At 60.9% G+C, this 13,590-nt stretch overlaps 2 protein-coding genes across 2 annotated transcripts; both read right to left on the bottom strand.

The window, feature by feature from the left end:
• Positions 1-3,905: 3,905 nt before the first annotated feature.
• On the bottom strand, positions 3,906-8,642 carry CHRNG (cholinergic receptor nicotinic gamma subunit). Its single transcript, XM_074834573.1, has 12 exons — positions 8,585-8,642; positions 8,037-8,176; positions 7,879-7,923; positions 7,559-7,668; positions 7,308-7,463; positions 6,927-7,024; positions 5,930-6,133; positions 5,541-5,655; positions 5,157-5,271; positions 4,639-4,843; positions 4,403-4,536; positions 3,906-4,318 (listed from the first exon to the last, which is right to left on the bottom strand). Exons 1-12 carry the CDS (start codon positions 8,625-8,627, stop codon positions 4,151-4,153), a joined length of 1,533 nt encoding a protein of 510 aa, XP_074690674.1. The 5' UTR covers positions 8,628-8,642; the 3' UTR covers positions 3,906-4,150.
• Positions 8,643-9,737: 1,095 nt separating this feature from the next.
• CHRND (cholinergic receptor nicotinic delta subunit) lies at positions 9,738-13,526 on the bottom strand. Its single transcript, XM_074834572.1, has 12 exons — positions 13,475-13,526; positions 12,857-13,002; positions 12,633-12,677; positions 12,424-12,533; positions 12,153-12,308; positions 11,796-11,911; positions 11,346-11,546; positions 10,886-10,997; positions 10,649-10,763; positions 10,230-10,431; positions 10,007-10,125; positions 9,738-9,920 (listed from the first exon to the last, which is right to left on the bottom strand). Exons 1-12 carry the CDS (start codon positions 13,524-13,526, stop codon positions 9,738-9,740), a joined length of 1,557 nt encoding a protein of 518 aa, XP_074690673.1.
• Positions 13,527-13,590: the final 64 nt, after the last annotated feature.

Below are 13,590 nucleotides of genomic sequence, written 5' to 3'. Positions count from 1 at the left end.
TCCAAGGAAAGGCTGAATGCAGGGCCGTTCGTGCTTCTGGGGTGCACTGAGGGTTGCAAGTCTCCGGTGATCTGGGAAACTGGACCCCAGTGGGTGTAGCAGAAGAGGGTGATGGCCCAGGCTGCTGCTTGTAGCTGCATGAAAGCTATGGCCAGAAGAGGGGCTGCAAGTGACCCCCTGTCTCCTGTCCTCTGGGGTGAGGCTACACTGATAGGTTGTTGCCTGGAAAGCCGGCATGGCTGCAATTCAGATGCCACAGAAAACAATAAGAGCTAATTATTTCCTCTGATTCTGCTTGACTACAACGCTAATTGTACTCATTAACAGCTCCAGCCTTTTCCCCTTTTCCTTGGGGAATTGCACAATTGCCTTTCGTTTTTAATAGAGCCTTTACATCGGGCCCAGGAGGGGAGGCTGCAGCCAGAGATGGGGCACGTCTCCTGCCCGCCGTGCTCTGCGCAGTCCCCCAGGAGAAGGGGCTGCTTGGGCCAATTTGGTGGTGACCGCAGAGCTAGCGGCCCATGTCTGGGACAATTACCAGCCTTGGGGACCGGCGGGACCTTCAGCCTCATGACTCCAATTGCAAATTCCTCCTGTTATTATTGAAGTCTAGACTGAAAGCAGCCAGGACCGGCAGAGAAAACAGTTTAAAATATTCAGTCTTCTGAAGGGTTTGTTTTCTGCGTTGAAGGTGTCAGTCCTAGGCTGTCTCTAGAAACATTCAGCGTGCTGACAGCGGTGACTAACTGCTCCCCGTGATCAGGCAGTTTGTGCCTGCTGGCACCTGGCTGGGCAGGGAGCAGGACAGTTCCCCAGGCTGTGGTGGCATCCCTCTCTGTTTCTCGAGACCCCATGGTCCTATTCCTGCTCTTGCCACTTGTTTGTCACAGCTCTCAACCAAATGCTCTTTTCCAGACACAGTTGGTTTTCCCTGCTGCGATCAGGTACTACTGTGGCTGCTACTTAAAATTCCTTTTAAATACATGTCTCCCCTGCTGCTCTCTGGTATTTGTTAGGGGGGATTTAGTTGTAATTACATTTTGGCAATCTAAGCAAAAATAGCCTTGCAAGGCAAGGCTGAAATACTAGCTGCAGGCTCCTTTTATTCACAGTGCATTTAGCTTCTTGCAGATGACATCACTTAGGGCTTTAGTCCTGTTGTTGTGCCCAGCTGCGCATCACGTCCACCTCTGCTATTTCATGTACTCGCCCACTTCTTGCCTCTGATGCCCCGCGTCTAAGCTGGTGCTGATGAGTGCAGGCTTGCTATTAAATCTGAAAATGCTGCAGTCCTGCTGTGTTCGCCCTTAAATATGCTTTGCAAGTGAGCTGTGGAAGAGCCCTTCCCTGGGAGGCTGTTCCTCTCCTCCCGCTGCCACCGTGGTTGAGACTTGGAGGAACTCAGCATTTGTTCCTCTTGCTCAGCCTTGAAGGGAGTGAGCTGGCTGGGGTGTGGGGTGTCCTCTTTAAGGCTACAACTTTTCCTGAGGTCAGAAGAAAAGCAGTGCTCGACCAGTGCCAAACACCAGGTTTGGTGCCTCCTAACGCTTGGAGAGGGATGAAGCCAGACTGGTTTCTGAGCAGGGCTTTTGGGTTGTGATCTACTGTGTCCTGCTAATAAGAGTGGTGAAAAAATAGCCATGGGTTGTTTGGGAGGGGAAGAAGCCTCTGTCATGCTCTAGAAAAAGGTTTCAGATCCTCTTCATTCAGGAAGCAAGCCTGGAGCTGTGGGAGCCCCAAATCTGTGGAGTCATGACCTTCCCTGCTCTCCCTATCTTGAAGGCTTTGTCCACCTTTAAACTTCTTCAGATCCCTGCACAGTGGTCTCTGGGGAAACCGGCAGGGCTTTGAACCCCTTTCCCAAGGGGATGCTGGGCTGTGGTGGGCTCATGGGCCCTGGGTGTCTCTGGCTACTGCTGGTCAAGTGGGGGCTGATGGCTGGGCTGGGGGGCTCAGGGGGTGGTGTGGGGGTGTGCTGGGTGTCTCTGAGCTGGAGCTGAGGAGGAAATCTGCTGGTCCCCAGTTTTGGAGGGGAGCAGTTGGGGGATGCTTGGAGGGTGATGATGTCCTGTCTTAGTGCTGCTTGATGGGGTGTGGGGCTGATGCTGGGCTGGGGGTGCTCTCCCTCTCTCACCGCACTCCCCCCAGCACCCTGCTAGCTCTGGGTAGGGTGACCTGCAAGGTGTTCCTCTGCCACATCCTGCGAGACTTGTGGCATCCTGGCTACTGCTTTTGGTTTTGTCCTTGCTTCTAGTGTGGTGATAAACCCCAGGGAACTCCAGAGGGCAGGTGAAACCACTGCCTGGGGATGTGGTCTCAGTTGCATGCTCCTGGCAGGCTGGAAGAGCTCATCCCTTTCCAGCTGTGCTGGATGGACATGCTGGGCACTGAGCTCACCTGGAAGACACAGCAGCTCTGTGGAGCGGGCAGAAGTGGGTAACAGTACTTGGCCCTGTTCAGAACCCCCCTGCCCTGGAGTCTGGCAGCAGGACAGCAGGGACCCAGGAGTCAAAGGGAAATGGCCAGGCAAAGGCAGATGGGAGCTCGTTAATTCTGCACCTTCTTGGGGAGGGAGAGCCCAGGGGCTGGGGCCATGCCTGGTGCTATGGTTTGGGCAGCTTGTGGCAGCTCCTGGCTCTTGCAGGGGTGGGGACACTTGGCTGGGGCAGCCTGTCCCTTCAGCCACTGTGGCGCTGAGGAGAGGACATGGCCGGGGGGGTGGCTGTGGGGGGGCAGGAGTGCTGTGCAGAGCTGTAACTCACCAGCAAGAAGGCTGTGGCCAGGAGCACAGTGCCCCTGGATCTCACCCGGATCATGGCCACGGGGCTGCCCCCATGGAAGGTGACCCAGGCAAGGGGACAGGACACAGGACCCAGGCAGGGCGCTGTGTGCTTGGTGGGCTCCTCTGGGCACCTCCAGCCCTGCCTGCTTTAGGGTGCCTGCCTGGAGTGCCAGATCCACCTGGTCTCAGTGCTGTGGACATCATGCACCTCCCAGGGATGGGGCAGGAAAAGCCACCTTGTAGAGAGCATGGGCAGGCTGGCACAGCTGAGGGTGGCTCCGGGCCACGACCAGTTCCCTCACCTCTGTCAGGCAGCGCCAGGAGCCAGTTGCGGGCACTAACCAGCTGGTTTTCTCCCAGCAGCAGCAGAGGCAGCCGGTGCTGGGACAGTGAGACTGATGGAGACACAGCATGTCCTGGACCTGGGCGCAGGTGGCGTGAGCTGGACCACAGAGAAGCAGACGCTGCACGCCACTGCTCCCGGGCTGACCTCCCGCATGTCCCCCGCTGGCAGGGACAAAGCCATGGGGGCCCCAGAGGTCAGTGACAGGCACAGGGGAATGCAGCGTTGCTGGGATGGGGGGAAGGGGCCATGCTTGACAGAAATGATCTGGTGGGGTAAGGAGAGCTGGTGGGGGAGGAAGGGAGTCATGTAATAATGCTTGTAGGAGAGTGGGTGTCAAGGGTCACCTATCCCTGAGAGGGTTTGGGTCCCTGGTGGCCCAGGGTCTTCCCACCCCAAGCTACTTGCTAGGGAGCAGGGGCAGCACTTGAGCTGCCCCCAAGAGCCATGGCTGCAGCATAAACAGAGGGAGGAATTGCCTGCCCCTAGTCCCATCCACGGCTCCATTGCTGCCCCAGGATGGGGGGGCTGTATCCATTATTCCTGCCCCATTACCACCATTGCCATGGCAAGGGATGCCAGGGGCCCTGTTTGCCCTGGGTTTGAAGCTGTGAATTTGCAGTGGGGTAACATGGCTCTTGCTGCCAGCGCTGGTGCACGGCCCATCAGATGCCTGACTGCTTCAGTCCCCCCTTGTCTCTCAGCACTCTTGTGGGGTGCTGGGACAGGGCTGTGTGCCCCCCATCAGTGGGTACACAGCAATAATGCCACAGAGGCTCACAAGACTGCCACAAGCTTTACTTCTGCTTTCAGCACAGCGTGGCCCCCTGTGTTCCCCCCTTCCCCATCACCACCACTGCTGAGGGGTGGCAGAGCCCCACCACCCCAGTTCTCCTCCAGCACTGTGCTTGGCACAGGAGCTGCTGTGTCCGCAGGGATCTCGGCCAGGCAGGCTGGTTTGGGGGTGCCCGGCCCCTGGCTCTGGCAGTCCCAGCAGCAGGAGGGCTGGAGGGCACCTGCGGGCATCACTGTGGCAGGTACTGCTTAGGGTCCCCGGGGAAGGGCAGGTCGGGGGCCTGGTTGAAGTGAGCCATGAGGAAGATGCCAATGGTGCCGCACACAAAGAGGGAGGCCATGATGAAGAAGCAGACACGGTCTATCACCCGTCCCACCAGGATCCACTCTTCGCTCTCCTGCCGGTGGCACAAGGAGGGTTGTGAGGGCTGTCCCTGCTGCCCCCCTACGTGGGTCCCTCTCCCCACCCAGCCCTGACTCACGCTGCTGAAGTCGTTCTGCTCCCGCGTGGCGTTGGCTATGTGGTTGCAGGCGTCCACGCAGGCGCGGATATCGGGGCCTGCCTCTTCCAGGCTCTGGCAGAAGTCCTGGGCGCTGCCGCTCTCCAGGCGACGTCCTACAGGCAGTGGAGCCAGCACAGCAGGTACCAGTGAGCGCCTGACTGCCTGGCACATCGCCCAGCCTTGCAGGGAGGTGCCAACCCCCCGGGGGCACTCACCGATCTTCTCCAGCACGGTTTTCATCAGCCCATCCCTCTCCTTCTGCTTCTCGAAGAGCAGCTCAGTTCGGGCTTTCCAGAGCATGTACTCATCGGCTTTCACCATGAGCCCCAGGGAGCTGCGTCTGCGGGTGGCTTGCGGTGGCCCTGGAGTCTCCTCTGGCATGTGCATGCCCAGGTAGCGGGGCAGGAGGTGCAGGCACACCTGGACACAGTGTCACCTGCGGGGACCTGACCCCCCCCACACCACCCAGGGCACCCAATGACTGCGATCAAGTCCCCTTGCATTGCCTGGAGCATCCCCATGGGGTACCCCTGTGCCACCAGGATTCTGGGTGTGTTGGCACCTGCTGCTCCCCAGTGTTTGGAGGGGTTTGGTGGCACAGTGTGGTCCCTTGGGAACATCTGGGGGGTCTCGCTTTGTGCCCACCACCCTGCTCTGTGAGGGACATGGCCTCAGTCCCCAAATACCCACCCGATTCCCCATGTATAAAGGGTAGGGGGGCAGTGACGGGTACCTGGCGCACTCTCTGGGACATGGAGTGAGTGTTGGGCGTTCTCAGTGAGATGTTGAGGACAATGACAGCATTCACCACGATCGCCACCGTCACCACCATGAGGAAGGTCAGGTACCTGGGAAGGGAGCATGGGTTCTCACGTGGGGCTGCTGGATCACAAGCTCTGGGCATGTAAGGTCCTTCTCAGTGCCCTCCTGGGCTGGAAACTGGGGACTGTCAGTGGGACATGGGCACGTGGTAGCCCTGTGCCAGCCCCGCCTGGACTGGGGCGTTATTTCTGTGCCAGGGTCCTGTCCCTGGGCACTGGCTGCTGCGCAGCACCCAGAGACCCCCCCTGACAGGGTGACAGCAGGGCTGGCACCCCCATCCCCGTGCATCACTCACTTCCCGATGAGAGGCACAGCCTGGGAGGTCTCGGGCACCTTCTGGGCAATGAGGAAGAGGAAGACGGTCTGGGCCAGGAGGACGTTGATGGAGACGGTGCATTTCTGCCCACCCGCTGTCAAGGAGGGGGGAAGGCAGAGGTTGGCACAGAGCAGTGGTGTGGGCATTGCCCTCCTTTGGCCCCCACCCCAAAGCTGAACTGTCCAAGTCCTGCCATGAAGCTTTAACCGTGGGGTACCTGGAAATTCACACCCCCCCCAACTATCACAGGAGTGCATGTAAGGTGGCGCTGATGGTCCCCAAGCACAGAGGGGACAATGAGCCCTCCACCTGTCGCTGCTCCCCTTGCACCTCCCCATGCCCCCCGTGGGCATGACACCAGTGTGTACCTTTGGCGGGCAGAAAGTAGACCAGCACAGCCATGGCGGAGATGAGGACGCAGGGCACGATGATGTTGATGATGTAGAAGAGCGGCTTGCGCTGGATGATGAGGTAGAAGATGACCTGCTGGTACTGGGTGTCGTCTGGGGTGAAGTGCTCAGAATTGATGATCTTCCGAGCAGGGCGGTGCTTGATGGCCCATTCACCGTTCTCTGCCGTGGGGTGGTGCCACGTGAGTCACACTGCCCCACTGGAGGCACTGGGGCTGCCAGTCCCCCGGCCCGGGGAGGGGGAAGGGGACAGCTGGTGATTGGCGTGGGCCCCACAGGGCACCCAGGCTGGCCATGGTGCAGGGAAAGGTGCTTCTGGGGAGGGAGATGAGCACCACAGAGCATGCCAGAGTGCACAGGCAAAACACCTCCAAAAGCTGTTGGAGGGGGCAGCCGGGCACATATAGGGCACCTGGAGCACCTTGGGGGCTCCCAGGGCATTACATGTGGGGCTGGGATCCCCCCATCTCCCTGCCCCCAGGGCGCTGCGGGGGGAAGCCGAGCGTGACGCTGGGTGACGGCACGCTGTTTTCCCCCGCTGTCTGCGGGAGCGATAGATTTTTTCCCAGTCAAGATCATAGCTTGGGCCGGTAATGAAAAAATAAATCTCGCTGCCCGAAAAGCATTTTGTTCCTTCAATATGCAATTAAAATGTGATGGAAAACGTCATCGTTTGGCCGTGACAGCTACGTTCCCAGCATCAATCAAGCTCCCAGGAGCGGTGCTCTCCGGGAGCGGCTGCCAGGCGGTGAGAGCCCCAAAACAGGGGGGGGTTAGAAAAACAAATCTCTCCCACACTCCCTCTTCCACTAATAACTTAAGTGCCCATGTAATGGCGGGAGCTGCTAAAAGCCCCCACAGCCCTGCTTTTGGCAGGTGCTGGTGTAGCACCAGGCCTGTTGGGTGCCCCCTGTGGCTGGATGCTCTTGTGCCATGGGGGTGGCCGTGGTGTTACCTGTGAAAGCTTCAGGGTCGATGAAGATCCACTCCACGGTCTGGCCTTCCTCCACCGTCAGCAGCAGGTTGATCTCGTTGGCGCTGTACGTCTGGGACCTGGGGAGGGACGAGGGGGTGGCACAGGCTGGCATGCAGCAGGTTGGATGAGCAAAGGGCCCCAGTGTGGCATGGGGTCACGCCGGTCACCTCCAGCTCTGCTTTGAGGTGCTTGTCTTGGCCAAGGTGCCTCCTGCCACCGAGGGGGTGCCAGGGGACAGGTAGGTGGCACTTGTATGCCCAGGGGCTCATTACCCCAGGGCAAAAGTGGACATCCCACACCAATCCCTTGTGTCCCAGGAGGACCCGCCATGGTGCCCGCGCAGGCCCAGCCAGTGCTCACTGGAAGACCATGGTGCAGTTCTGCCAGTCGAAGGGGAAATAGGTGACGTGGATGGCGCAGGCGCTGCGGTAGATGGCGGGGGGCAGCCAGTAGATGCTGCCATCGGGGGACACCAGCACGTTGGCGTAGAGGGTGATTTCAAATGTCCCGTCAATGCTGGGGGGGAAAGGGTAGGCTCAGCCCCAAACCATGCCTGGGGGGCATCTGTCATCCTCTGTGTGAGGATATGTCCCCGTTGCCCCACCACCTACTTGTTCTCCAGGACAATGTCAGGCAGCCAGACCATGGTGGAGGGCACTCGCAGCTGCTGGATGTTGTCGTATTTCTCAGGGTCCCACCGCAGGCGATAATCAGACCATTGCTGGGGGAAGGGGAGCAAAGAAGGAGAGTCACGGTGCTCCCCAAGGCAGGGCAGCTTGTGAGCTGCCTGTCCTGTGCTGCCCCCAAAATGGGCTCAGTTGGGGGCACCCACAAAAGGGGGTGCAGGTTACGGTGCCAGCCCTCCACAGGATGCCACCCTGAGATGCAGATGTGGCCCAGGGGGATCCTGGCTGGAGGTGGGGGGTCTCACCATCTCGATCCAGACGTTGGTGGTGAGAGTCTCCTCCCGCTCATTCTAGCAAGGAAAAAAAGAGGAGAGACGGCTTTAGCGCCCTGCCCACCTCTGCCCACTGCCCCACATGTGGGGGCAAATCATGTCTCGCTATGGGGACATGGGGGTTCTCTCACCAGGGAGATGAGGTTGGTGAGGGTGAGCTTGAGAGTGACATCAATGATCTGGTCCCCATGCAGGGCCGGGCGCAGGTGCCGGTTGTAGTTGGTCATGAGGTCTTGGAGTAGTTTCTCCTCCTGGTTCCTGCAGCCCACACCTGGGGAGGGCACATGCCATGGGGGCACCCCGGGGTGGGGGTGGTGAGACCACCAATACCCCTGGGACCTGCCAGTGGCAGGGGGGTGGAGGGCACAGGGTGTCCATGGGAAGGGAATGCCCACGTGTGTGTTTTTGTGGGTGTGCACATGCAGCTGTGCGTGCCTGAAGGTGCGTATCAGTGTCCCAGTGTGCAAGTGGGGTGGGGGGTGTGTCCCCCACATCCCCCACCCCGTCACCCCAGGGACCTCTCCAGGGCAGGACGTGGGGACAGTGGGCTGCCAGCATGGGGACACCCCAGTGGGACAGTGCACGGTGCTGTACACCCATGGGTGGCAAACCCCCAAGGGCAAAGGCGAGAGGTGAGTGGGTGCCCCCCAGCCCTCCCCCCGGGACGGGCACCCCTTACCTGCCAGGGCGCAGAGGGTGAGGAGGAGGCCATGGCAGCGCATGCCGGTGCCGTGGGGCGTAGGGGCCAGCTCCGCTCCGCTCCGCTGCCTGCGCGGCGTGTTCTGGGCCTGGCGCCTGGTGGGACAGGACAGCTGTCCCCTGCCACCGTCAGCTGTTCCCAACAGCCACAGGGGCCGGGGAGGGACGGGTGACCACCCACACCCCCCCGCTGGCAGGGTGATGCCAGTTTGCTGGGAAGCTCCTCTGGCGTTTTGTGCTGCGGGGGTTTGGAATTGGGTCTAGGGGCAAAATGAGCTCTGTGACTCAGTTTCCCCACGTCCCCCACAGAGGGATGCATCTCCCTGCAGCAGAACCTCGGCACCCATGGGCTATGGAAAAGGGGTGCCCCCCGCAAGTGCCCCCAGCAGTGCCCTGTCCCCGCCATGGCGGTGGCTGCCCCTGGGGTGTAGGGTGGGGAAGGGGCAGGCAAGTCCCACCACGTCAGTCTGGGGAGCGATCCTCGCCGTGGGAGTCCAAATCCTGCCAGACCCTGTGTAGGGGGGTTAGGGGATGAGATTCCTGGCTCAGCGGAGAGGAGGTGACAGCTGTCCCAGGCCAGTGCTGGTGGGGGGACGTCAGCTGTGCCCCCTGAAACTGGAGCCCCTGTGTCCCACTGCAGAGCCAGGGAAGGAGACACCACTCTTGGCCCCCAGCCGGGCACTGTGGGATGGGATGTGCTGGGAGGGGACACTTGTGGGTCTGGCTGGGGGGTCATGGGGACAGGAGGTTCTGTGGGTGCTGATGGCATCTCTACCCACTGCAGTGACTCTGTGGGGGATGGTGCCGTGCTATGGGGGGTCCATCCCCTTCCCCAGCCCATCCTGTCCCAACTTCCCAGCCCAACAGGGGTAGCAGGGCAGGTACCACCACATCCCCTCTGGGAAACACCCCTTCCAGCCACAGCTGAGGACCACCGTGCTCAGGACACCCAACAGCACCCATTCCCTGGGTGGGCATCACCCTGGCACATACACAGCATTGGCCACTGTGCCCAGGGGCGGACACTGAGAACAGCCACCAGCTCAGCACCCTGTGGTGAGAAGCACCCAGCTTTATTTTCCCAAGCCAAGGCAGGTGAGTGGGGGGCTGACACATGGGACCCCTCCACCCCCCTAGATGAAGCGCTTGTTCTCCTCCCGGTAGTCGTAGGGGTCTCCAGCAAAGGGCAGCGGTGGTGGGTGGTTGTAGATGCCCATGAGGAAGATCCAGAGGGTGCCCACCACCAGCGTGGGGGTGATGAGGAAGAGACAGAGGCGGTCCAGGGTCCGGGCCACACGGTTCCAATTGTCCTTCTCCTGGGGGAGGAGCCGGGAGCCGGGCAGTGGGGGACACAGTGGGCACAGGGAGCCTCCTCTGTCCCCCCTGAGCCCATGGTCCCCACCTCATTGTAGCTGTTTTTCTCCCGCATGTGCTTGACGATGAAGTTGGCGCCATCAACAACAGGTTTTATGTGCTCGTACAGCTGCTCCTCGCCTCCATCTGCTCCTGCCGGTGCCAAACCTGGGGGTGAGGAAAGCAGTGAGACAGGCTCCCAAGGGCTGCCACCCCTGGAGACACCCACTCCGCTGCCCTTCTCTGTATCCTGCGGAGGGTCCAAGGCTCACGGGCAGGGGTGATGCGGCTGACCAGCCCATGCCGCTCTGACTGCTTCTCAAACATGAGCTCGCTGCGGGACTTGACGCTGAAGTACTCCTCTGCCTTGGCGATGTAGCCGGCCGAGCTGCAGCGCCGGATGCACGGGGTGGCCACTGGGCTCTCAGCCGGCTGGGACATGCCCAGCAGGCGGGGCAGGGTCTCCAGGAAGATCTGGGTCACAGGAAGGGGTGTCAGGTCCCTTGGCCACCTCCCCAGTGCAATGCCACCTTGTCCCCACTTTCTGCCCCCAGCCTGGGTGTACAACCCCTTGGAGTGGCAGAGATGGGACACCCTGATGCAATGCCAGGGATGTGCTGTCCCATGCCCTCCGTGGGGCATGGTGCCACCCCTGTACCCACCAGTTTACCCAGCCCACCACCCCACTCACCTCTTTGACCCAGTCAGACATGATGTGGGTGCTGGGGGTGCGGAAATGGAAGTTGAGGACCACAACGCAGATCACCACCACGGCCGTCACCAGAAGCATGATAAAAAGCAGATACCTGTGGGGAGCATGGACCTGGAGCAGGCATTGCCACAGGGGCTGGACACAGGCAGAGCTGCCCTCTGGCACCACGGGGATCCTATGATGTCCCCTCTGCACCCAGTGGTGCCCAGGACTCACTTGCCGATGAGGGGGATGGCGTGGGAGGTGGCGGGCAGGCGCTGAGAGATGAGCAGGAGGAAGACGGACTGGGCCAGGAGCACTGAGATCACCAGGGTCATCTTCTCACCACCTGGAGAGCAGGTGAGCTCAGGGCAAACCCTGCCCCAGGTCCCCTTCCCAGTGTCCCCAGTGCCGGGATTGCCCTTCCAGTGTCCCACCATACAGTGCCCCATATAAGGTTTTCTATTATGGGGGTACCCCAGGGTCCCACATGAGGTATCTTGTGACCAAGTGCGCCCCTGCCAGGGTGCCTGGCTGGGATGATGGTGTCCTAGGTGGGGGTGTCCCAGTACCAGAATGTCCCTGTGCTGGGCCTTGGGGTGTCCCCACGTCTCAGGACCTCGTGCAGGCGTGGGACATGGAGGTGCCCCATGGGGTGACCCTTGTGCCCAGTGTGGGTGCCATGAGGCTCACTTACTGTCAGCGGGCAGGTAGAAGACAAGGATGGCCATGAAGGCAATGAGGATGCAGGGTGTGACGATGTTGATGACGTAGAAGAGCGGCTTGCGCTTGATGATGAGGTAGAAGGTGATGTCCTGGTGCTCACTGGTCTCGGGGGGGTTGTCAGGGTGGATGTTCTTGCGGGCCGGGCGGTGGATGATTTCCCATTCCCCATTCTCTGCCAGGGCACATAGGACAGCAGATGGCATGGGCGACCCCCGCCATGCCCATCCTCACCAGCCCCACCAGCACCAGTCTCCCCATCCTGGGCCTGGGTAGCTCCAAGCCTGGTGGGATGGGTGCCAGGGTGCCAAAGCACTGGGTACTCAGGTGTCTCCATGGCAGGATGCCCCAATGCCAGGGTGCCCCCGAGCCCTGTACAGGGTATCCTGCTGCCACAGGACACAGCAGAGAGCACCAGAATTACCTGTGAATCCTTCGGGATCTATGATGATCCATTCCACTGGGTAATACTTGCCCGTCTTCGGGTCACTGTCCTTCTTCAGGTGCATGCTGATCTCCAGGGCACTGTATGCCAGTGAGCTGGCCCGCGGATGGTGGGGGACAGGTGGTGAGGGGCTGCACCCACTGCTTGGCACCCACCACCCACCCACCCTGACCCCCAGCATGATGGACTGGGGCCACCAAGTCACCTTCAAACCCTCACCTTACTGTGCTCTGACAGCAAGGGAAGGTGCTGGCAGCAGCAGGTGCCTCAAGGGACCGGGATGCCCACCCTGCTGCCCGCCCCTGCCCTGCCCTGCCCCAGCCAGCCCCCTGCCACCTGAATTTGAGGGTGCAGTTCTGCCAGTCGAAGGGGAAGAAGTCAACGTTGATGGGACAGGCGCTGCGGAAGATGGCGGGTGGCAGCCAGTAGACGTCACCCGTGTTGTAGATGAGGACGTTGCAGTAGTAGGCGACCTCGAAGAGCCCGTCGTTGCTGTGTCGGGAGAGAGCTGAGGTGATGGCAGGGCCGGCAAGGGGCACGGGGATGCCTGGGCATAAACCAGGCACAGCTCAGGGGGTTTGGAAGGGGAAACTGAGGCACAGCTCACTTGTTCTCCAGGACTATCTCAGGCAGCCACAGCATGTCTGGTGGCAAGCGGAGCACCTCAATGTCCCCAAACTCAGACTTGTTCCACTGCAGGCGGTAATCAGTCCAGCCCTGGAGGGGGGATCCCCAGGTCAGCTCCTCACCACGCTGGGCCATCCCATTGCCCATGCTCAGGGCACAGCTGATGCCATGACGCCTGTCTCTACTCACGTGCTCAAGCCACACGTTGGTGGTGAGCGTCTCGTCCACCTCTTTCTGCAACAACAGTGTGGGGCAGTGTGATGCCAGGGCCATACCCGGCAGCCCAGGACCCCCAACCCTCACCAGCCAGGATTCAGGGCAGCGGCCTCAGGGCTCTCCCCACCCCAGCCAGCCCTGGGGGTGAGGCATGGATGGGGGGCACCCCACAGTGGGCACTGCCCGCTGGGGCTCACCAGCGAGATGAGGTTGGAGAGGGTGAGGGCCAGGTAGACGTCCACGACCTGGTCGGTGGAGACGACAGGGCGCATGTCTTTGTTGTAGCCCTTCTCCTCGAAGAGGTGGTGGATGAGCCGCTCCTCCTGGTTCATGCAGAGCCCGCCTGGGGGTGTGGGGTCAGGCAAACCAGAGGGGGCTGAGGGGGTTACTGGGCCCAGTGCCACCCCACAGGAATGCTCGGCAAGGACAAGGTAGTATAAGGATGCATGGGCACATGTGGCCATGGGACAATGATGTGGGCATGGACAGAGGGACACACAGATGCGGACCCAGCACACACACAGGGACACACAGACACAAGACACTTGGGTGCAGATGCAGTGACACTGTGCACAGACAGGCACACACACACAGCCAGGCAGGGACATGGCTCCGGGTGACACAGCCAGGACAGAAGTGCAGGGGATGCTCAGTGATGGGACTCTGCCAGGCAATACCCAAAATGCAGCCCTGGGGACACTTGTGCCCAGCTTGGACCCTGCCACCATCACCCCCTGCCAACCCCATCGAGGGGGCCCAGAACCCCCCAGCAACAGGGGCAACCCTGTGCCCAAGACCCCAGGGACCCAACTCACCCGACAGCACCAGCGCCCCGAGCAGGGCCAGCCGCCCCGGCAGGTCCCCCATGCGGTGCCCGTGGTGCCCTCGCGCCGTGCCAGGCCCTGGCTGCCTCCCCGCCTGGCCTGGCCGA

This window comes from Strix aluco, chromosome 9 (genome assembly GCF_031877795.1).
Source record: "Strix aluco isolate bStrAlu1 chromosome 9, bStrAlu1.hap1, whole genome shotgun sequence".
Taxonomy (NCBI): Eukaryota; Metazoa; Chordata; class Aves; order Strigiformes; family Strigidae; genus Strix; species Strix aluco.
This window is presented reverse-complemented; position numbering and strand designations above follow the sequence as displayed.